Source organism: Sus scrofa, chromosome 8 (assembly GCF_000003025.6).
Source record: "Sus scrofa isolate TJ Tabasco breed Duroc chromosome 8, Sscrofa11.1, whole genome shotgun sequence".
NCBI lineage: Eukaryota > Metazoa > Chordata > Mammalia > Artiodactyla > Suidae > Sus > Sus scrofa.
This window is the reverse complement of record NC_010450.4, coordinates 120,205,107-120,229,734: the sequence shown is the minus strand read 5'-3', so window position 1 is coordinate 120,229,734 and position 24,628 is coordinate 120,205,107. Positions and strand designations below refer to the sequence as shown.

General features: G+C 38.4%; 1 protein-coding gene across 1 annotated transcript in view; it reads right to left on the bottom strand.

The window, feature by feature from the left end:
• The window catches only part of EMCN (endomucin), a 53,881-nt gene continuing 31,016 nt past the window's right edge, over positions 1,764–24,628 (bottom strand). Inside the window, exons 5-11 of the mRNA XM_021100551.1 lie at positions 24,253–24,348; positions 23,486–23,536; positions 21,509–21,604; positions 17,291–17,315; positions 16,085–16,146; positions 10,747–10,820; positions 1,764–3,358 (exon numbers count right to left, since the gene is read on the bottom strand). Of these exons, the coding sequence (XP_020956210.1) occupies positions 10,786–10,820; positions 16,085–16,146; positions 17,291–17,315; positions 21,509–21,604; positions 23,486–23,536; positions 24,253–24,348 (365 nt within the window). The 3' untranslated portion in view covers positions 1,764–3,358; positions 10,747–10,785. The remainder of the gene's footprint in view (positions 3,359–10,746; positions 10,821–16,084; positions 16,147–17,290; positions 17,316–21,508; positions 21,605–23,485; positions 23,537–24,252; positions 24,349–24,628) is intronic.

Genomic DNA, 24,628 nt, shown 5'->3' with positions numbered 1-24,628 from the left:
ATATGCTGCTGCTGATGCTAACAATAATGATAAAAATAATAATGTCAGAAATCATATCTTACCACTGTTGTTGTTGTTGTTGTTTTTTTTTTTTTTTGCTATTTCTTGGGCCGCTCCTACGGCATATGGAGGTTCCCAGGCTAGGGGTCTAATCGGAGCTGTGGCCGCCAGCCTACGCCAGAGCCACAGCAACGCAGGATCCGAGCCGCGTCTGCAACCTACACCACAGCTCACGGCAACGCTGGATCCTTAACCCACTGAGCAAGGGCAGGGACCGAACCCGCAACCTCATGGTTCCTAGTCGGATTCGTTAACCACTGCGCCACGACGGGAACTCCATTACCACTGTTGTTGTATTAACTGAGATGATGGATGTGAAGGCTTTAGCACAGTGCCTGGCATAGAGTGATTCTCAGACATGGTGCCAGTAACTAATGAAATTATCCATAATCACTTTGGTGGAAGTCTGATTTCAAGCCCAAGAATGTAATATTTATGAACAAGACAAGTGTTTTTCCATTATTTATCAAAACTGTTTTTCCTTTCAAAAGTATCCAGAACAGGTAAAAGATATATTCAGCCTCCTAGGACAAATCCCCTTGAAGAAAAGACAAAGTATACTCATTAAAAGGAACATGAGAAGTCTTGATTTTGTGGGGGAATTTTGATGGGAAGATTTGTGGACAATCCATTAGCAGTTATCAGTTTAGGTAGTTGTTATTTAATGAACCACAATGATGGATATCGTTAATATTAGGCAATAATTAACAAATTCATAGTCTTAGGACTGTCACTCAAAACATGACTTTTAAAGGGCTTAGCCACTTTTCTTTTTGGGGCCCCATAAAATTTCAAATAATCACAAGTAGGACTCAAAGGAGAAAAATCAGGAAAATCTAGTATGTTAGTGGTTGAAGGTTTGTGGATGTCCTCAGCTGATCCTTGAGAACTTAAGTATGGCAGCTAGACAAGAAATAAGACACAGGTTTGTCAGGTATGCCAGGGAGTATTTCAGCTCAGCAAGGGGAATTTGGAAGCTTTTCTCTGTTGGGCTGATCACAACCAGTGTGTCAGCCACCATCCGCTTATTCTCAGGTGACAATGGCGCCAGTTAATTAGCTCTTGTTTACGTTTTAACTATGGATATACTTAAATTATATTCATATGGTCCTGCAGAACGAACACACAGAAAGGTTTGGCTTTGATCTAAATACATCCTTTCCTTTGCTGCAGTGACATATGAACTGTATATCAGAATAAAAAATTTATAAGTGAGGCATAAAAAAGTAGATCATCTAAATCATCTAATTAAAAAATTCCTGATTAATGATAATTTGGACTTGAAAACCAAATACTCTATTTCAATAGAAGTTCAAGTTGACTCACAAAAATGCAGGCCTTACCTCTGAGATTGACACAAGATGCCATGAGTGAGTATCTCTGTATCTCTAGTGGCTCAGTCCTCTTATCACTTTGATGTTTTAAAGATTTAGTGCCATAGTTGTCAGTATAAAGCATATTCTTTATGTGTAACTCTTGAACTAGAATGAATTTCATTCTTATAATTAAAAAGCTTTCCCTCTTCCTGATCTTTGTAAACTCTTTTCCAACAATGCTTATGCAAGGGCAAGAAAATGGTGTTTCTAGAAGCCAGAAAAACATATTACTTGTAGCAATTTAAATTGCAGAAGAGTTTGTATCTTCACAGTACCATTCTATGCAACAATGCTTCTGCTGAGGCGTTCCATAAAGCATTCTAGGGCTGTTGACATATTTTTATTTTGAAGACAAATGCTCCATGATTGGCATGCTCTAGCCACTGTTGCATCCATGTAAAGACTTTTAGGGTAAACATAAGCATGGGCAAAACATCCCTCAGGGGAAAGTGTATGTATTAGAGACCCTTGTCTTTTTCCTCTATCCTACTGCTTTTCTTTTTCTTTTCCTCATCCCCATCTTTCTTCTCAAAGAAACAGAAAGAGGCACCTGTCAGAAACATAAGTATCCTTGCTTGGTATCCTTGATGAGAAATAATCCAGACATCAGGGAGTGAAAAACCAAAATGATTATTTACATAGTCCTTAATGCTTACCATTTTAAAATACATTGCAACAAAATAAACTGAAGGTAGTTTTAACTATACCCTTCTGTCTCCACTGCACTGCCTTCATATCACTAAGGTAATTCAGCATCAAAATCAGCTTAGTAGTCATAAAAATTAAAGAGCTTCCCCTGGCAGCTTGTTAGTGCCAAAGCTTTCCACAGAACTTGAACCAACATGACATTTTGATCCCATGTGTCCAAGGAGTGGTCAAGGTTGATCAATCAGCTTTCAACAGAAGAATTTGTCCCTGATGGAGTGGCAGCTATAATCAGATGGTGTTTTTAGGAAAGTGATACTCTGAAAAATAATATCAGAAGTATGTATTTATGAAATGTTGGTTTCTACAATCTGAAGATTTAACAATGATTGCTAGAACAAATCAGTATATTTCTAAAAGAAATAAAAAATGCACAGAGATAGTATCAATCAAATGGAGTACGAAAAACATCTCAGTCCTGTTCAGACTGTCATAAATGCCCTTATATCCTTGTTATACACTGTGAATTACAAATAGGAAGACCAGAGAAAGGGTAAGTTGACTTCTCTTGAACAGGGTCTATACTTGCATCTTTTGTCTCTTTCTTAGATGTCCTTCATTACTGAGTTCTCATATTCTAATAATCAATCCAAAAATATTCACAATTATGGGAAGACAATACACCTGCCATTTTCATAGTCACATTATGATATTTTTAGTGTGTTGAGTACAGTAATTATTTATTAAAAGTAACACATAAAAGTATGAATAAAATATCTTTATGTACAAAGTGGCCTGGCAGGATTTCGACCCAGTATTTAATAATACACTTGCAAATTTTCCCTGCATTAACATAGTGGAAAACAATAAATACAAACATTAGGTAATAGAAGAACACCCAGAAAGTAGGAATGTCTCTGTGGGTGAAATCTGTTGGTTCTGGAAACTTTAAACTCACGGGACAATCATTTCATCAGTGGAGCCACCTGCCTGGTCTGGTCAACCTGGTCTGTCGACTGCTCGCAGACACCCCGCTTAAAATTCACTCTCCTAGGAATGTTCCTATAAATGTGGTAATGTGCTTTTTCCGTCTCAAAGGACAGGAGAGGCCCAGGATTATCTTTAACTCTATCAGATGATTACATGTCATCTGGAAATCCTCTGTTGGGACCAGGTGACTGGCTGGTGCAGACAGGCAAGCAGGATTGGAAGTCAGGATTGATTCCACAAGGCTTTCTCCCTTGCTACTCGTGGAGCATAGAAGCTGAAGATTAAGCCTGTAGAGGGAAAACAACGAAGTTCAGATTATGAGAAAGTGAAGAAGGAGGAGAGATGATGGGGGAAATTCTCTCTTGGTAAGAAATGTCAGTGACTAGTGGGAGATTTGCACCAAGTAGTCACTTGAGTGTCTTGTAAGCACCTCAACTTCAGCAAGTCTGAAAGGAAATCCCCTCTACTGCCTCCCAGACCTGTCCTCTCCCACTCTGTAATCCAACCCTTGCTCTTACCTCTGCGGTCTGTCCAGGCACTCCTGCTAGAAGTGTGGGCGTAGTCTCTTCTCATAATAGCCCTCATGCCCCAGTGCCTGTATTCACACAGTCACCACCTCTGGAGAATTTTATCTTCCAGACATTTCTCTATTCCATTCTGCCTCCTCATCTCCATCCCTACTGTACCTGCAGACCTGGTGAAGCCCTTGTCCTTTTCCTGGGGAATACTGCAATAGGCTTCCGACTCCTCTGCTTCCCGTCTTACTCCTCTTAAATTAATCTTGCACATGAACCACTCAGTGAAGGGCCTCAAGCAAAAATCTCATCATATTCCTCTTCTGGTTAGAGCCCTTCACTGTGCCCTGTCACTGCTGGGACATCATTCAGTCTGTTGCTTGGGGTGACAACGTAATTAAGAACTTTATTGGCCACTTTCATGCTTTGCTGCTGTATACCGATCAGGGAGAAGAATGCGCAGGCAACTCTCCACCTCTTCATGGGAAGGAGAGTCAGGACTTTGGTTTCGGTTTATTACTTGGGGTTTTCTTGTTTGCAGTATAGGAACAGCTTTCTGTGTTCATCCAAAAAGGAGCAGGCCTTGGAAGCTTCTGTGCCTCAGTTGGGAAAAGGGCACACGCTCATCACAGCAAGGCTTAGAGGAGGTCATGCTACTAATGGCTGTGGTTTGCGGGAGTCTAGAAGGGGGAGGTGGTGTGGGTGAGGATGGGCAGTGGGACTCGGGTAGAGACCTGCATCATGTTCCCTCGTGGTGTGGTTGGTGGAGGCAGGACCTTTGGTAGGGATGGCTGCACTGTCGTGGGGGAAAGCTAGACACTGGCTACTATGGCTTAGGGGGCAGTTTGGAGAGCAAAGAGTGGACGCAGGATCTCGGTCAAGCCTCAGTCTGTGGGAAGGACTGTAAAGCAGGGTACTTCCGGTGTCCTCTCAGAGCATCTGTGGCTGATGATGGTCCAGCACAGGCCAGAGCATGGTGCAGCTCTAGAAAGAGCACCATGGTTATAGGGATGCCTGTGAAACAGTCCCCACTCTCAAATTTTGGACTAATTTCCTGGGTGTGTTTTACACTCAAGGTCAGACAGAGTCCCCAAATGAATAAATAGCTTCTTGATGGCATTAGTAACTAGGAAAGACTCAGAGTTTATTCTGCTTAGAAAAAGAAAGCATTTCATTCTCACCCTGTGAAGTCCTTTACAATTTAGCTTAGCCTGGGAGACAAGACCTCCCACGGTCTGGTGCTCTATACTGCTTCCGCCTCCCTTTCCGCCCCTTCTGGCATTGAACTGTGTCTTCCAGGCCCGTGCTTCCCAAGTTATCTATGGACCAGGTTGGTTTTTGAAAATTTCTAATCAGATGCAAACTGATATTTTAAAAAACACAATAACATGAATAAAATGTTGACGCAACATCAGATTGCTGTAACAACTTTTAATGCTTACGCTCTGTTTTGGTACTTAATCTCATCAGGGAATGGTATCAATGGTTCATTGATCCTGCAGCAGATGTGCACAGCACAGCTCTAGACTAGTCAATTATTTATAATCTTTTTCGTATACCATGGTAATGCAGTTTCACAATTCTTGGCATTTTACATGCTATTCCCTGTGCCTAGAAAAACCCAAGTGACTTTTTTCCTTCCTATAAGTTTCAACTCAGATACCATTCTTTCTAAGAAATTTGCCACTGTATTTCAAGGCATCATGGCTAGCTTTAATACCACTATCATTTTATCGTTTTACCCTCTCGAATAAAATGATCTTCTTTGTATTTCTCTCCACTTCTCTAAACTTCTTGAGGACAGCAACCATGTCATGTCCCTCTTAATACCTGGCCTAGTACCTGGCAAGGAGTAAGGTCTCTGTCACGTTTTCTTCAACTGAACCCCAATCTCCTGTAGGTGAGTTTCCACATGAAGTTAGGAGTTTGAAGCATAGATCAGTTAGGTAAACATCTGGATTTATGGAGTTGAATAATGCTCATGATTAATATTGTCTCAATCATGTTTTTCCTCTAAGATAAGAAACCAATATAGGAAGGAACTGGATTTTTCATCAGAGTGTATTCCACATGGATAATCTTTTTCCTGAAGTGGATTTTACTTGCTTCAGTAGTGGTTTTATTCCTTAGTTGGTAGTTTCAATGTGAATGTCTGCAAATATCACCAATTGCTTTCTTTCCAACATTAAAATCTCTCTAAAACTCAATGCATTGGCTTCGATGATAATACAGAACTTTATGGTCACCGAACCTCTCACAACCCTAAACTTTTATAAATTTGTGATTCTTACGGAAAATGCATGATCACTTTAATAATAAAGTATCGTGATAGATTCTTTAACCATACTGAGAACATTTTATAAACAAAGAAGCCCAATGGTCTTAGGAGACAAGATCATTCTGTCCTGGTTTTGTTATAGATGTGGAACCCAATGCAAAACATTATTAAGAAATTTGTTCAGAGCCAAAGACTAGGATTGGAAAATAAATCTCTTTTTACTCATGACATTTGCTTTTTAGCCTTCATAATTCATTTTAAAATGTAAGAAAAATAATTGAAAAATATGTTAAGCTCTCTTTGGGAGTTCGCAGAGTTGCTTTAAGATTATCAAGGGCATCATTTAGAAAATTACAGAAGTACAGTGAATTGTATCTGGGAGAAAAATGGAAATGAGTAATATTCTACTTTGTTGCGTGTCTGTGGGATGAGATTTCATACAAGCTGTTGGTCTTGCTTCCCCTTAGTTCTTCATGGATCTGACGCTCCTTTCACTTCTTAAACTGTCGGCAGGTGGGGGGAGCTTGGAACAGAAGGACAGCAGATCTGCTGGCGAGGGAGTGACCAGGTGGCAGCAGGTCCCCTCCCCTCTACAGCACAAGATTCGTTTCAAAACAGTCAAAGGGCTTTCTGTCAGTTCTAAAATTGTCCCCCCGCCCCACATTTGATATATATCATAGACGTATTTACCAGTAATTTAAAAATTGTCTTGGGAGTTCCTTCTATGGCTCAGCAGGTTACGAACCTGACTATATTCATGAGGATGCGGGTTTGATTCCTGGCCTTGCTCAGTGGGTTAAGGAACTGGTATTGCCATGAGCTGTGGTGTAGGCCCAAATGTTTGCTACCATTCTTCGTATATTAATCTTTAATCACATTTCAAGTAATTTTCTTATGAAAATTTCCTAAAGGTGAAGTTACTAGGTGACTTTAAGTCCCTTAGTGAGTACTGCCACACTGCTCTTGAGAAAGATTAGTCCAACTTACATGCTCAAATGCAGCGTATGAAACTATTTGCATCACCAGTATGACTTTTTAAAAATTAGAAAAAGTAAAGGTCTAGTAAATTGAAGGTTCTGATTTTTTTGGTCTTAATTCACATTTTTGGCTAGTAATATAGCACAGGAACTCTTCTATAACTTTATATTACCATTTCTATTTCCTCCTTTATGGATTGCCTATTCATGGCCTTTGCTCATTAAAACTCTTTCAATTTATATAAATGCCTTTGTGTGTTTAGAATATTAATTAATTGGTCTCATATTTATGACAAACCCTTCTGAATTTATAATTTATCGTTTTCTTTATGATGGTTTTTTATGTTGGAAGTTTTAAGTCATGATGTAATAAAATTCCTGTCTTTTCCATTGAATTTTTATATTGTTTCACATTTTGAAAATTTTTTTGGGGGTGGGTTTTTTTTTTTTTTTGGCTTTTTGCCTTTTCTAGGGCCACACCTGCAGCATATGGAGGTTCCCAGGCTAAGGGTCTAATCGGAGCTGTAGCCACTGGCCTATGCCAGAGCCACAGCAATGAGGGATCCGAGCCGCGTCTGCTACCTACACCACAGCTCACAGCAACGTCGGATCCTTAACCCACTGAGCAAGGCCAGGGATCGAACCTGCAACCTCATGGTTCCTAGTCAGATTTGTTAACCATTGCACCACAATGGGAACGCCACGTTTTGAAAATTCTTAATCAGACATGTAATAAAGGCAATTTTTCTTTCTTTTTTTTTTTACATTTAGTTTTTTATACATTTTTCCCCTATAGACATTATTAGATAATGTCCCCACCTTCCTACTCATTATCAACTAATTTGTTCAGACTATTGGTTGGCATCAAAAAAAATATGTTTGCCTGCTCTACTTTTTTGCATAAAATTTTGGCTTTAGCAGAAGTTCTCTGTAACAGAAAATCAATTCCTTTAGCTATGTACTCCTTGTCATAAGAAAATTAATTTCACAAGATAGCATATTTGTGTTGCAAATAAGCACAAATATATATACAAAGAAATACATACAATTAATATATCTCTAATCTTTGATTTCAGTGGCTTTCAAAACTCAACACAAGTTGGTTTTGCACTAATAACTATTTTGAAGGTGGTACTAGCCAATAGCTAGGATCAAAGTAAATTACACAGGGGAATTTTAAGCTAAAATAATCATTTTCTTATTCTAAAGAAATTATGGTCTCCAAATGTAGCAGTAAATCTATAGTGTAAAGATGTTTTTTGAAACTTCTAACAAACGTCCTCTTGTTGACATAAAAGTCTCAGATTTTAGAACTAGTTTGAATTGATGAATTATTTCAATCATGGCCATACAGCTTTTAAATTTTTTACTTTAATTAGTTTCATATTTCCTGTGTATGATTTCATGTTCCCACTAGACAAAGCTTTGCAGAGAGGGCAGGGATCACAGGTAAAAATTATTTTGGAATTCCTGTCTGTGCTGCCAAATTATATTATAATACTCAGCACAAAATAGATGATCATTATATGAGACAGCAGCCATTACATACATCTAGAAATTTATACTGAGATGAAAATTTTTAACATGAATGAATATTTCCATATCGGGGTTTGCTGTTACATACAGACCCAAAGACTTCTCAACTTCTTTTCTCAACTTGTAGTTCTGATAAATACACTCCTATTTATCCTGAATTTCTGAGTAGGTATTTTATTTCTAGTTGATAGCTTGGAAAGCAATTACTCACTGGGTACTACATGTAAAATGTAATACAATGCTTGCTAAGAGAAATAAATTGAAAAAGGGTAAGGTAAATAGACAACAGAATTGACAGATGTCAGGCCTGTTTCTTCCCATTACTTTCCAGTCTTCACTCTTCAGAACACTGTTGTGTAATCCCACAATTACTCAGAAAGGCAACAAAAGCTCTTTACCTCTGCAAATCAAGACATGAAATCAGAGGCTGGGAATATTTTTTTTTAAGTACAGAAATCGAAAGGAATGTGAGTTGGACAATAATTCATTTTGTCGAGCTTGTTTGGTTTAGCACTCTTCCTTGTCTCCTATATACCTTTTCTTTTTCTTACGCACTAAACAGAAGACTTTGTCTTGGAATTCCCATCGTGGCACAGGGGAAACGAATCCGACTAGGAACCATTAGGTTGTGGGTTTGATCCCTGGTCTCACTCAGTGGGTTAAGGATCTGGCATTGCTGTGGCTGTGGTGTAGGCCGGCAGCTGTAGCTCCAATTTGACCCCTAGCCTGGGAACCTCCATATGCTGCAAGTGTAGCCCTAAAAAGCAAAAAAAAAAAAAAAAAAAAAAAAAAAAAAAAAAAGATTTCGTCTTCCTCCAAATTGGACAGTTAGTCACTAGGATTTGAGTGTTTTGATAATCTGGAAAGCATCCTTTTCCTGCCCACAGGGTTGCCAAAAAACCCCACGGCTGGTATGGAAGAAAGCCTTCCACGCACTAGCGAGGACTAGTCTCCATGAATGTTTCAAGCTTCTCAGCTCCTTGAATCTTGCATCTGAAAGAGTACAATGCAAAAGGATAGACAAACTCCCAGATTCCTCTCATCCTAACCCATCCCTTGCTGGCTAGAGAAAGATGAAATCCTGACACTGGATGCCTCTCTTTTGTCTATGCTTATGGCCGGGGAAGCATGGCTGGTGTCATTTACTCAACAGACGCTCACTGAGTTTCTATAGGAGCACTGTGTTAGTGCGGGGAATTAGACAGGAGCAGTGGACATAACAGTGGTATTCCTCCCCGGGGCACAACCCAGAGGGACTGCCACTGTGGCCAGGCCAATTCTGAGCATATACTTATTTGCCTTTTTGCTTTTTTACTATTAGTTGCCTAAGGGTAAGTTTTATTATCGGTTCTAAAAATGATCAAACATGAATTGTGAGGGTACTTAATCAGTGCTTCTTGTGAAAATTATTTAAAGTCGGAAGAAAATTTTCTTACCCAATTCGAGAAAAGCAAAAGGCAGCCCTATGCTAAACTGGGAAGGTTAATTCCAGCACTCCTGAAATTGGCCCCAGTCGTTTTACTGAGATAAGACATGTGCCTGCATTGCACTGACTCCTGGTCAAAGCATAAGACATGCAGAATAGCAGTTGCTTGTAACCATTGTTTTGAGAGGTTTCAATTATTCATTAATGATTATCATAATGAGATTTATCATTTTGCATCTGGTCTCATTGAGACACCTGGAGGGCTCTGTCACTCATCTACTTCTGTAGCAGGAATATGTCTATAGGACCATCTGGGGATAAGAAACCCCAGCTCCGAGTGCATTTTGGATCCCTTGTTCGAAATCCTTTGTGCACATATACATGGTTCCTGGTCCTGGAGAGAAGGTACGTCCCAGTGCAGTCTGTACAGAGGGAGGACAACTGGACTTCCCACCCCTCATCCCTGGACCCCTTACCCTAAGCCAGCCTTTGGCTGTGATGCATGTCTTACTTTAATGCAGCTGCTCCATCATATCCTTTTCCTGCAATAAACTGCACATTTGTAAGCACTGTCATTTTGGGTCCTGCAGCGTTCTGCCAGTGATAGAACCCTGTCTAACTGCCCCTGTTAATGTGTGTATATTGACCTAGGCAGAAGCAAAGTGCCTCTATGAGGAAATATTATCAACAGGCAGAAAAAGCAAACTGTATCATTCCTAAGGTAGGCAGGGCAACTGGGAAAATCTACTACAGCCCCCAAGACATTCATTTCTTTGGCAAGTCTTCTTAGAGTTGTTTTTAGACAAATAGAAAAATGATGGTTTCACTGACATAAGCCATTAACTTTTTGGTTTATAAAAGTCTTTAAAAATAATCTGAGCTGCAGCAGGCTAACAAAACAGATATTAATGAGTATCTCAGTGAATGAAATTAGGAAACTTACATATTTATTGCCCAGGTGTGGAGAGGATTCATCAAGCTGTCAGTTCTTAGTTTTCCCTTGTGCAGAGTGCTCACCTAAAAACAGAAGATATGTTTTAATCTATAAGCTCAGAGAGTGCATAAGGATGAAAATAAAGTTTCTTGGCTTGTTTTTTGTTTTGCAAGCAAAGTCCAATTTCCCTTCAAGAATGTCATTAGAGCCACAATTTACTTCTTGGTATTGCCTGGAAATTGTTCACCAAGATTTATGAGTTTTTTTCGGCCCCTGTTTGTTTTCACCCTAGAGGAGCAATGCTAACTGACTCCCTGTGGATAGGGGGTGTGAGCTGGGAGGTGATAACAAGAGAGGCCCCCTGGGGAATGAATTATTGAATTATGCTCATTCCATGAACAGGCTCTGTCCAGGAAAAATTATGTTGTATATCTAAAATGCCATTTTATCAGGAAGACATTCTAGGGTTCTCTGCTTAAATAATGCAGTGAGAGTTTTGTGAAAATGAATTTATAGGCCCACATGAATACTTTGGTGACATACAAAGGAGCACAGGGAACATTACTCAAAATAATAGTGTTATTTCATCATCCAGGATAAAGATCAATGTTAACTTAGGATGATGGGAAACTGGGAGACCTCAAGAATTTTTATACACTCTTGGATTTGTGGTCAAAGCATTTCACATTACCTGTGTCTTTCAAGTCGATTCAAGTATCAACATCAGTCACATGATATAAAAGCACTGTGGGTCACAGCTCCAGCTTTGAGAATAAATGTCATTGCTTTGCTCCAGCTTTTATCTGCCAGTTAGGGAACCAGTCTACTGGAGATTTCAATGATGTCACCTGTTACTTGTACAGTCATGGCAATAGTAAGTAGTGCCAGAGACCAATGAGAAGAACAGACCCGGGACCCTCCTTCAAGAGCTCCTCAGTCTTGTGCTTCAAGAAATGCCAGGCACAGAACAAGAGCCCTCACTGCCCTTGCCCAAGAACAGCCTTTTGCTCACTATTTTTTATTTTGCAAAAGGCACAGTACATCTGGAATCCAGAGATACAAAAACAGGAATGAGAAGTCAACAAAAGAAACATATATTGAACCCCTACGGTCTGCCAGAAGTCATGTAAAGCAAATTATATGAAAATCATTACAAGTCTAATGTCTTCCCTAATATTTCTCAAAGTATATCTAATTGAGAAGAAAAAATGTGGAAAGATTCCAATACCATAGGATTCCAATAACAGTTACAATAATGATAGATATGGTAAAAGCAAACAAAATACATATATACCTAGAAAAACACAACTGGAAGGAAATACAACAAATGTCAAAATCATATCAAAGTTGTGTTTCATAAGTAATTTTTAATTCTTTTTAATTCTCTATTTTTCTCTCTTCTCCATGATGCATAGTGTGGTCAAATATTAAAATGGCAGTTTAGGTCATGAAGTGATATTCCAAGGCAATAATGCATATTGACTTTCCAAATCAACAATACAAGGAGAGAAAGACCATGTAGAGCTGGGGCAGTCAAGGAAGCTCTGGTGTCAATGCAGAGATGAAGTCAAATTCTGAAGGACTGAGAAGACAGAAGCTGAGTCCATGTATGGCTTTATCAATCTGTGAATCTTTCATTCAACTTTGCACTTTTGCTCATTTCTAGTAGTGAATGAACTTTTACTTATAACAATAAATAAAAACTGACTGGACATTTAATGAGTGATTACGATAATAAACTAATTAGTATTAGTATACCAATATATATGAGTAATGTGTAATTATCACAATGGCTAGGAGCAGGAGGGAGACCAAGGCACCATCTCCTCCTTCCAAAGAGCCTGAGTTCAGTGAGGAAGACAGCAGATAGGAGATGACTGATGTATGGGGAATACGTGTTGTTAAGTGGTTCAAACATTGAGCAGGTGGAGTTCCTGCTGTGGCGCAGTGGGTTAGGGATCTGAGCATTGCCACAGTGCTGGCTTGAATTCCATCCCTGGCTTGGGAACTTCCATATGCTGTGGGTGCGGCTGGAAAGAAAAAGAAAGAAAAAAATTGAGCAGTAGAAGCCTGGCACATCATGGAAACCTTTCTAGACATGCTCAAGTGCTTTAACCTAATCTTAGGTAATATAAACTTACCACAGGTTTCTAAGCAGAGGAAACTTATAAGGAATTCAGATCTGCTTTTTCTTTCTCCAAATGATTCAAAATCAAGTAACGCTTTGCAGTTCAATTCAATAATACTGTTTTCTTTCTTTTGTGGAATCATTTAGGAAATCTTCTTCATATTTGTTTAGCCTTCCATGTTAAGAATGGGATAATAGATGTTAATTTTCTGAGATGTGGTGTAGGTAGGAGTCGCATTTAAAATAGATCATGTCACGGGAGTTCCTGTTGTGGCTCAGCAGGTTAAGAACCTAACATTGTCTCTGTGTGGACGTAGGTTTGATCCCTGGCCTCACTCAGTGGGCGAAGGATCCAGTGTTGGCATAGTTGTGGCATAGGCTGCAGCTGCAGCCATGAAGAGAAAAAATTAAGTAAAATGTATTGTGCCACATATGTATTTTGTAGTAAATCATGGTGATGTTTAACTTAGAAAGATTTCTTATTACATGGGATCTTACATGTTCTCATAAAGGACTCCTTGATCTGTTATGTTCGGTGCTCATTTTCTTTCAAAGCATATTCTTGTTTATACCCTATTATGCTTTCTCTTTCGCATTAAAGAAAGCTCATCAAGTGAAATAATCTAATTTTAAAGATTTACCAGCTACCTTTCCCACAGAAGAACCTTGACTGAGAGGGAAAATATTTAGAGGAAGTAGGAAGTGTGGCTGGATGAACCTCATGGCCAGTCAGAGGAGAAAATTTCAGAACAATAACCATTACTCACAGAGGCTTGTAGAGACCCCCCAAATTTAGCATCCACTGGCATGCCTCCCAAAGGCAGGTTTCTGTAGAGCTTTGTTTCCTTGGAAATATGATTTATTGACCTCTAAAATGGCAAAATTTATTTAGAGATATAAGGTCAGAGTTTATAAATTGAAGTACTGACCAATCCAATGAATTCGTAAGACCACTGAGGCTCAAATTTCATGTTGGTACCCACTTTGGTACATTAATCAATGCTATATTTCTTAGGCCATGTAGCAAATAACATGAAATGCAGCAATCATCAATTCTGAGTGGTGGGTAGTCACACATTTATTCTATCAAATTCTTTTCTATATTTTTAAAAACTATTTAAAAGTTTTTATATAGGAGATAGGGGAAATTTAGGCTAAAACTGTGCCTTATATATTTTAGACTTTATTCCTATCTTTTAGGAACGATGTCACTACTGGCAAGAGGTGTTTAAATAAAAATAATTATAACAGTGTAATTTCTGTTGAATATGGTGAGCACAGTTTCGTGTTTTTTTAAAAATTTTATTGTCCATATGGTTGACTTACAACGTTGCATTAGTTTCAGGTGTATAGCAAACTGAATCAATGATACATATACGTTCTTTATTCCCATATAGGTTATTACATAATATTGAGTAGGCGAGAAAACCTATTGGAATAAGTTTTGAAAGACAGTGGGAGGAGATGTGTTTGCAAGCGTTTCAGGAATGATTAAGTCCTGTGGACGGACAAGTCATGGTAGCACAAAGAGCATTTGCAGGTTATTACGTTTCAGATGATCAGTCCTGCTACTGAAATCGACCTTTGAGAAATTCCTTTAGTACAAGAGGTGAGCTTCCTAACTTGAGATTGGCAGAAACAAAAGTATCAGAGGCTAGATCTTAACTATTTCCATAATAATACTTCCTCCTTAGATCTGTGATCTGAAAAGTTACTTCTGAAGAAAAGGAAGTTTGGAGAGTGAAAGTTTCCTCACCATCCCACCATGGTCTACCCACTTATTCCTGCAGTTACTGTGAGAGTGGAAGCTATCAGCTTCGATAGAATTACTAGGTGGTAGAGCAAGTGGTCCTGATCCCAGCCCTCTTCTCCCCAGGAAGGCCAGGGGCTCCCATACAGAGGCTTCTCGCCCACAGCTTGGAGAGCCCCAGAAGCTACTGAGTGCTTAGTCAGATTCTCAAGAGAATAAAGGAGACGGCATGAAATTATTGTGGAGGCTGCTTGCAGGCCACGGGCAGATTCTGACAACTTTTCCTGATGAATGGGGTCGTCACGCTCTGGGTCCTTCACGAGCATACTCAAGACTAGTTCACATTTAGGCCACTTCCTTGTGGGAATAAAGTATGGACATTGTAGAACTGAAGAGATACAAAAATAAAAGTGTCTCTTCAAAGAAAATGGTTCACATGAGAGGTCTGGCCATGTCTCTGCAGATTGCTTTTCAGCTCTCTTGTTTGTCTGTTGTAGTTTGTTCCAGTCAGAATTTCCGACCTGAAATTGGGACTAATTCAGCTCTTAATATCTTGCTCTTGAATTGGGACTATATTTATAGCCTTTTCGTTTTTTACAAAAAATTTTTTGTAACATATTTACAATTTTTACAATCTGACAGCTCTTACTTTACATAACGTAAGTATTCTGGGACTATTTTGCAAAAGTAAAATTAGGGGGACTGCATATTGTAAATGTCTTGATCTAACTTGATATTTAAATTAGAGCCACTGGATTGTTCTGTAAAACTAGTAATTCCTTTTTATTTATCTGTTTTGCAGTATATCGATGTTTTAAATATTTGGTCTACTCAAAACAAAAATGTAATCTGTGCTTTTTTTAATTTTTGAAAGCTATGTTATATCATTTTTCACTGCTCTTGTTACATAACTCATAATACTCATACCTATATTTTGAAAACCTTTTTGCATTTCAAACCAAACAAAATTAAAACCTAATAAATAGGAATAAAGAAATATAAATTTTATCATCAGGAAATTGTTTTGTCCTCATCAAAAAGCTCAATTAAAATGGTATATAATGACATAAAATATGATTTATATTTTAAATGACAAGTCCTGGGTTCAGTTGGCTCAACACAGCCATTTACCAAAAAAGGAAACAAAACAACAGCAATAATAATTTAAAAAACCCTATATATAGCATACTTAATGTTTTTCTACCACTACTGCAGAAGAGAAAATGCCTCTAGCATTTCTGTTCTTTAGAACTCATCTATATGCATGCTCTAAAAGCCAGATAATCTAATAATCTTACCAAAATATTTATAGAGCTCATCTTTTCTTCATAGGAGAATTTTCTGTTTCTTGGGAATTAATAATGGGCCATTTCTAAGAAGTCATACTTTTTGGTTATGTTCACAGAACAAAATCCAAGTTCGATTTTGAAATAACAATTTTTCATCTAGTCACCAATCTGGGAGCTTACCAGACTCATGAGAAATTGTCTTAACTGTGAGAAGCTTCACACTCTCTTTATCGGACTGAGGTCTATTTGGAACAGAAAACATTAAGTTAGCACTACAGTAATTAGCATTACATACTGTGAAAGAAAGTAAACATGATATAAACAGAAAGAAGATGATACACAAGCATATATATTTTTAAGTGTTTCTGCGACAAAACTTGTGTCTCCTCATATACAGACATTTTTTCTAGCACTTTCGCTTCTGTAATTAAGCCAATAAATCTTCATCATTCTGTTATAGTGATGATCATCAGCTGAATTAGGCATCAAGATGGGCATGAAACACCTGTCAGGAGGTCCATATTGCATTCATATGCCTCCAGTTCTGGATTGTGAGGGTGAAGACACAGAAATGTTTCCGAACCTTTCGGACTAATGCTGTGGTCTGGGCACATGGCTTTCATGAGGTCATGAATATTGCAGTAGACTCAACTGTCTGTTTCAACCAAGAGTTCCCACCTATCTCTTCTTAAACTTGAATCAATTTCAAACCCCAACTCTTCCCCTTGGTCATCTCTTTTAATTATGTGATGTATGGACATTATTCCTAAAGTTCACAACCTGATGGACATACAAAAACACCCACAGAAAGGCAGGCTTCACAGTCAGGTCAACCCAGAAAAAAACAACCACGGAATTTGGTTTTGACATTTAAAAGACAGTTATCTCTTTGCAGTGCTTCGACCGTAAGAGCTGGCAGGATTGCTAATAATTACTTTGTTTGTTTTAATAAAGTCGAAGCCGACTAGCCATCTGCTGTTAAAGCCACCCAGAGCCATCTCAAGGTGCAGCCATGGTTTTTACCCTAATTGTGAGAAACATATTGATAATTTCAGTGGGAAAATTATTTTAAAACTCTGGATGTTTTCGATGAATTTTCCTCATGGTGATTTTCATTCCTCTATCTTCCATTTCAACTTTTTGGTTTCTGAGTTTACCACTTTACCCAAGCTTAAGAGCAGTCTCCTCTCTTTCAGTTGTTGGAATTTTTCTGTTGAATAGAGAGCTCTATGACAAATAAATAGCCAAACACCATATACTGTGCTTTCTACAAAAAATAGCTTTTAAAAACAAAAGAAAAATGATGAGAAGAGGATCAATACTTTCCTCTAAGTAAACCATAGGGTCAGAGCTTTTAGGGAAAAAAAATGATGTAGCATTACTTACTGGTCATTTCCATTTTCCGGCGTGCCTGGGAGAGGAGGGAATTGTTATTATAGTTGCAAGGAGCTCGGCTGCAAAAAACCTGAGACCTCTGCTACTTTCTGCACAAAGATGTTTCTAAAGCCAGTTTTTAACTTTTTAAATCTCCACCCATTCCCCCTCTCAGTGACCATTTTCTCAGATATTCCTGTCACGGCTAATACATTCATAGTAGAGTCTCAACTAGGCCAATTCCACTGAACTTAGTTCTGGACTAATTTTAAACTCATAGTTCCATATCATTGTGGGGATATGTTATCCATTATTGCACATCCCACAGACACCAAAAAATGTCTCAGCTTATTTCAGTATCCCTAAAAACAAATTTTCCTCAAAGTATCGAATTACCTTTTTATAACAGAGAATTGAATGTCTGGCTTTTCTTTATACGTTGCTGTCACTGGGGACACAAATTTCTGTATTTGTGGTGAGCCACGATGCAGATATTGCTGCTAATTGCATCTGAAGCTCACAGATTCAGCCTCGCAAAAGTGCCCTGCAAAATGTCACTGAGGCTACTAACTGCAAGTAATCCCCTGTCTGCTTTGCCAGGCTGTTCCACGAGAGTCTGGGAGAAAATGTTGGCCTTAGAGTAAGAACTCGGAGTGATCATCTTGCATGAGAGCATGGCCTCTGTGGAGCAGATGGTGGTGGTCAAACCTTGCATTAATCTGTGACCTATGAGGCAAAATATTTAATGTAATCACTTAAGGTCTTGGCTTTGTGCCAGATTTTGTTGTGGTTTTATCTCATTGCTACTCAGCTGCTGTCTCTTGGATTGCCTTTTATCTCTAATGTAGTTCTTGTCATCAGGATATGCCCTTTGGATATCATTCTCCTAGCTTTGACCATCATTGTGTTATAAAGACCTTAATTTCCAATAATATTTTGGCTACTTCTGTCATCTTGGCTAAGATACTCCAACATGAATCTTAATCCCTAGAAATATGATTCATGGTATCCTATGCTGTTCAACAACTAGATCTAACTTAATTTTCCCTACCATCAGTAGGGTTTTAACAGCATTTTAAAATTCTCATTATAAGTATTATGTATGGTCACCTGTGATGCTCACAGCCCTGTTTCAGAATGAGTTGTTATTTTTTGTATGTCTGCTCTAATATTTTTCCTTAGAATTCTGTAATATGAGTTCATTAACAGATAGATGTATACCAATAGACTGCTTTCTGCATATATGCCATCCTTATTTGGATTAAGAGCTCAGACTATTGTCAGCACTATCCAGATAAGCTTAATGTCATACCAAAATCTCTGATTCATATTAACTTTCAAAGAGCAGAGTGGGTTTATAAATTTTCTGAACTTAATGAAGTCTCACCCACATACTTGAAGTGTGGGTGTTTAATGGTGCTAGTTTAGTGATAACAATACTGTAAATTCTGTTTGGAAAACAAAGTTGACAACAGTCAAATAGATTTGGCTAATTGTACAACTGACAAACTTGGTTATAAAGTGTTGTATGTCTTCAGAATAACTCTCCAGAGTGGTAGGAATTTTATACATTTTTTCCCCCTGAATGATCCACTTCATCCATAAAATCCTCTTTAACAGAAAATGTCAACTTTTTTTGTCTTTTTTTTTTAGGGCCACACCTGTGGCATATGGAGGTTCCTAGGCTAGGGGTTGAATCAGAGCTGCGGCTGCCGGCCTTCACCACAGCCACAGTGATGTGGCATCTGAGCTGCATCTGTGACCTACACCACAGCTCATGGCAATGCCAGATCCTTAACCCACTGAGTGAGGCCAGAGATCGAACCTGCATCCTCATAGATACTAGTCAGATTTGTTTCTGCTGAGCTACGACGGGAACTCAGAAAATGTCAACTTTTCAAATAACTTATTTGCAAGTCTTCCTATGCAAAGCAGTTTTTCAGTACAGAGTATTGTTACAAATGGCTTTAGCCCACTAATTTTTTCCCTATCCTATATACTCAAAGCCCACTGGCTTCAAATTGGTTGGTTTGATTTCCCATAAAAGATAAGATTGGTGGCTTAGAAACTTAGAGAAATTAAACTGATTTAGAAAATTGCTATTTCACCTCTGGAAACTGACTGAGGAAACATATTTCAGACATTAAGAAGTTTATTCACTAACTCCCAAAGGGAAACACATTGATTTGTTTTCTTCTTATTTTCTACGAAGAGCTAAAATGAACACCACTGCTTTCATCTCATTACTTTCCTGTGCACTGTCATCCTCAGGCGCCAAACTGTCCGTGCTGTGCACGGTCAGGAATTGGCCTTGGTTTCGGCATTCATTAGTGTTCTGGGGGCAACCTGTCCATGGGGTGAGCAAAGAAGAGCACAGCTTATATGCCTTATACAAATAATTGATTGTCACTTTTTAATAGTATATGAGACAGCTAGAGTTCTGTTGGTGAAATATGTAGAGGAAGAAAGGGAAGGGTCTGTTTGACTGACGATTAAAACATTTAACTCAACAAGCGTATCATAGGCTCCGCTCTGTGTAATGGACAATGCAATGTGAATCGTGTACTTTGTGACTTGAAGGGTGGTCTGATGCAATGGACTGAATCTTATTGTGTCCCCCTGATATCTGTATGTTCAATCCTGATGCCCAAGGTGATGGTATTTGGATGCTGGGCCTTTGGAAAGTGCTTAGCTCATGAGGGCAGAGTCCTTGTGAAGGGGGCTTAGTGCCCTTATAAGAGAGACCCCAGAGAGCTCTCTTGTCCCTTCTGCCAGGTGAAGACAAACACAGATTTATAGCCAGGAAGAGTGGGCTGCTCATCAGACATCAGAACTGTTGGTGCCGTGATGGAACTTCTCAGACTCTGTCCAGAACTGTGAGAAGTAAATGGTTGTTGTTTCAGCCACCCCGCTGATGGCATTTTTGTTATATATATTAGTCTAAATGGAATACGGTGTTCAGCTTGCAGGAGAAGCAGACAGAGAGAGAAGTAACTATACTATAGTGTGATGGAGAATATCCTTAAATTCTGTAGAACTAGAAGTAAGAGAACACTCTGCTGAAAGAGATGGAGTGCTGTAAAAATACACGTTAAGTTTGTTTTCCAGCTAGATCTTAATGGATAAGTTGGAGACTAGATGTGTTATTAAAGTTAAGCAGTTGGCTGAATTCTAGGAGAAGGAAGCACAGATGAAGCAGAATACATGGCACTACATTATACAACCAGGAAGGCATCTGAAATGGAAAGATAGATTGAAGTTTATAAGGTAACATAGGGGAGTGCGGAGTCATGGGAACTGGAGGGGCATTCAGATGAAGCATCAACTAAAAAGAGAGTTCAAGTTCCTGGAGCATAAAAAAAGACTCAACAATGACTGAAAGAAATCTGACAAAATTGGGAGTTTAGTTAATAACGTATCAACTTTGGTTAATTAATTGTGACATATATACATACTAACAACGTTAATGTATTTTTAATAATAAGGCCTTATGGGAATTCCCTGTAACTATATTCATAACTTTTCTGTACATCTAAATCTATCCTAAAATTTAAAAGTTTATTTTAAAAAAGACTTAAAAATATAATGCAATTATGGGAATCATAAATATTGAAGAGTCAGGGGGAAGATGATGAGACAGCAAAAAAGAAGAAAACAAAGAATGAGGATGTAAAAGAGAGCAGTGTCATTTCATTTGAAAGCAGAAAGACCCTTCAGTACTAATGGAGAGATTAAGGAGGATAATATAAATTGTCAAACTAGAATCCCTCTGAAAATGGGGATAGTATTCAATCCAGGGACGCTGATTCGATTAGCAGAACACACAGTACGGAAGACACCTTCATTGAAAGGAAGCTGTGCCTCCCAGGAGGAAGGTAATTCCCCAAGGGAAATTTCCAGCAATACTTCTCTTCATCTCTGTTACATGGAAATGAAACCAATCTCCACTATAGCTAAGGCATGTCATCTTTACTACAGAATGCCCTTGACCACCCACAAAGCTACGGCTATTTTATTTAAAAGAATTTGTCCGTATTTGATAACACATGTCCCACTTACTAGTTAATTCCTACTTCTTCCATTCAGTAGGAAGTTTAAGGTATTCAGTGGATTTCTCTGTCCCTTTCCTTCTATTTCTGTGATTGAGCAATACGGCATTTCATTTCTGTGCATAATTTCTTAAGAGTTTAAATTCAAGTTTAGAAAATGAAACAAAACACTGTTACCTACCTGGGTCTTTCTTCCAGCACATTCGATACAAACCCACCAGAACAAAGACTGAAAGTGTTATCACAATCAAAGCAATAACCACAGGCAAAATAATACCTAAAAGGTATTGAAGACATCGTCAGTTAGTGGCTATGGAATTTCACAACAAATAGTTTACCCACTGATGAAAAGTATGCTTCCTTTTTTTTTTTTTTTTTTTTTTAACATCATCCTATAATAAAAACATGATACTTTTGGCCAAGAAGGTTTATCTCATTTAGTTCTGCTCTAGCTGTCATTTCTGACGCATCCACTTGATGTCAGTCTTGCAGCCTTTCTGAAATAAAATTCCAGCCCTAAGGAAGACAGTTCCCACTTTCCTAGAGACTGGTGGAGAGAGGACATCGGAGACTGGCCAGGTAGATGGTGTCCCCTTATGATCAGACTCACACTCACACTTTATATTCCTTACCACTTTATAATGAAGTTACTAAAAATATCTACATAGCTTGGATAAAGGCAGTCCAAAGGCACAAACTTCCAATTATAAGACAAATAAATACTAGGGCTATAATGTAACCTAAATTATTATTATTATTCCTGTACCCAGAAACATTACACATGAAAGTTTTTGTTAAGAGTAAATCCTAAGAATTGTCATCAAAAGAAATTTTTTTTCTGTCTTTACTTTAGTATCTATATGAGATGATGGATATGCACTCAATTTACTGTGATAAGTTTAATGATGCATGTAAGTTAGATCACTATGCTATACACCTTAAATTTATACAGTCCTATTTGTAAATTAAATCTCAATAAAACTAGAAGAAAAAATGTGTATCCCCTACTGGCCCTATTAAAAATTTCCTATTCATAAAATTAGCTTCCTAAAAACTCACAAATATCTTTCTATAATAATATCTCAAAGCTAGAAAAAGGTATAAAGTAATGTAAATGGATATAAATGTGTATCACAGTGGGTATGGTTCCTAAACATGAACGATGTGGTTCAAAAAAGATAAGTACATGTGTGTTTGTGAATGTCTGTTTGGGGGAGTGATGCTGCCACAGTGGATTCGGGTGAATTTTTTCTGTTCTTTCAAAGAGAAGGGTTTTGCTGTTTGTTTGCTTTAGCATCTGCCTTCTTTTCTGACACTCATTTCCCAGGTTAAAACAAGAGTAATGACAGGTAAAAGCTGTCCTAGCCATATAAGTAGAGATTTAGAACTTAAAGGCATTGTTTAGTTAGGCGTTCTCATCTGCTTGAGGATACACTCCTCATATTTATCAGGGGTAGAGAATAGTTATGCAATTCATTTGTAGGGCGGTTTACACTTCACTGTTATGGTTAAACGTTTGTTTTAAGTTAAGTCCTTGAAGGTTCACATTAGACCTTGAGCGGGATCATTAGAACCTCCCAAAATGAAGATGCCATGAATCAGTGAGTCAGCAGGTCAGTAAATGCAATGCTGACTTAGTGAATAGAATGACTTTGCATAAACCTAAGATAATATTTTTATCATCACAGCTTCACAATATTTTTATCTCATTTTTAATCTCCAGGGAAGTTAATAACTATTCTCTCTTCAGTCTTAGCATATACAGTGTGTTATATGACATATACATGTTTTTGCTAAAATGGAACATTTCTGTAAAAACCCATCTTAACATTGAGTTCTGTAAAGGTGAAAATTCACTTTTATGGAGACCTCTGTGCACTTTGGCTTATCTGAGACTAGTCCCATCAATTCACCTTGACCCTTGGTGTAATTGCTTAGCATTAGGGTAAGAAAAAAATCCCCAAAGTGTGCTTATTAAAATCAGACTCCACAGGAGGAAATTTTCAAAGCAAATGGCAGTTATATGGGGTTATAATGGGATTTCAGATTCAGCAAAGTTGAGAAAAGGCTGTCTGTAATTGAATCCCTCCCCTTATCTATGACAGTTAAACATTCTGCAGATCTACTGCCATGAATGAAGATAAGATGTATTACTCACTAGAATAAGAGGGGCTGGTTGAAGAGCTTGCATTTCTTCCATTCTCAATGCCTATTATTTTAAGAAAGAAAAAAATAAGTCACCTTTGGTTAATGTGTGTTAATGCTTACAATGCCCCCCCACCTTCCCACTCCCATTTTAAGTAAGCCTCTGTGATCTATAGGTATAAAACTTCAAGTGAAAACATTTAATCTCATTCTGAAAGAGCTCAAGGCTGGTGGGGAATTAATGGATATAATCTGACAAGTCTGGACACATCCATACACCCACGACATCATCACCACAATTTAAGGTAAAAGACATAGCATCACCTCTAAAAGTTTCCTCGTGTTCCCTTCCTTTTCTTTCTTTCTTTTCTTCTTTCTTCCTCTCTCTTTCTCTTTCTTTCTTTGCTTTTTAGGGCTGCACTCGCAGCATATGGAACATCCCAGGCCAGGGGTCGAATTGGAGCTGTAGCTGCCGGCTTATGCCACAGCCACAGCAATGCAGGATCCAAGCCCTGTCTGCAGCCTACACCACATCTCATGGTAACGCTGGATCCTTAACCCACTGAGCGAGGCCAGGGATGGAATTCGCATCCCCTAGTCGGATTTGTTTCTGCCGAGCCAAGAGGGGAACTCCCTCCCCTCCCGTTTCTTGTGGATGTGAAGGGGTTTTTCGATATCACTTAAACCTCAATAAGCTATTTTTTTTCAGATTGGTAGGGTTGTCTTGCTGTGAAGGGGTCAAGAGAAGCATGTTTCCACTCATACACATGGAAGTCATACCTTGAAAATGTAAGGTGTTTTCTGAAGTTGTTATTGCTGATATTGAGGATAATGTACTGGTTTCGGAAGGTGATGATTCTGGTAGTGGAGTGGTAACTGCAGGAAAACGATAATCTAGAGTCAGATTAGAGTATTTACTCTTCTTACTGGATTTCTTTGCAGGTTCAAACATTGCATTTCTAAAGATCTGTGAAAACTGTTTATTGTCAAATAGTGGGATACATAACAATTGTTCATTAAATCTTGAGTTCAACTCTCACCTCTTGTACATATGATTAAATTTGGAATTATAAAACCTGGATATTAGTATTATATCTCCCAAGAACTGGCTAAGAAAACTTGAATAAATCTCTCATCTTGGTCGACAGCCTATATC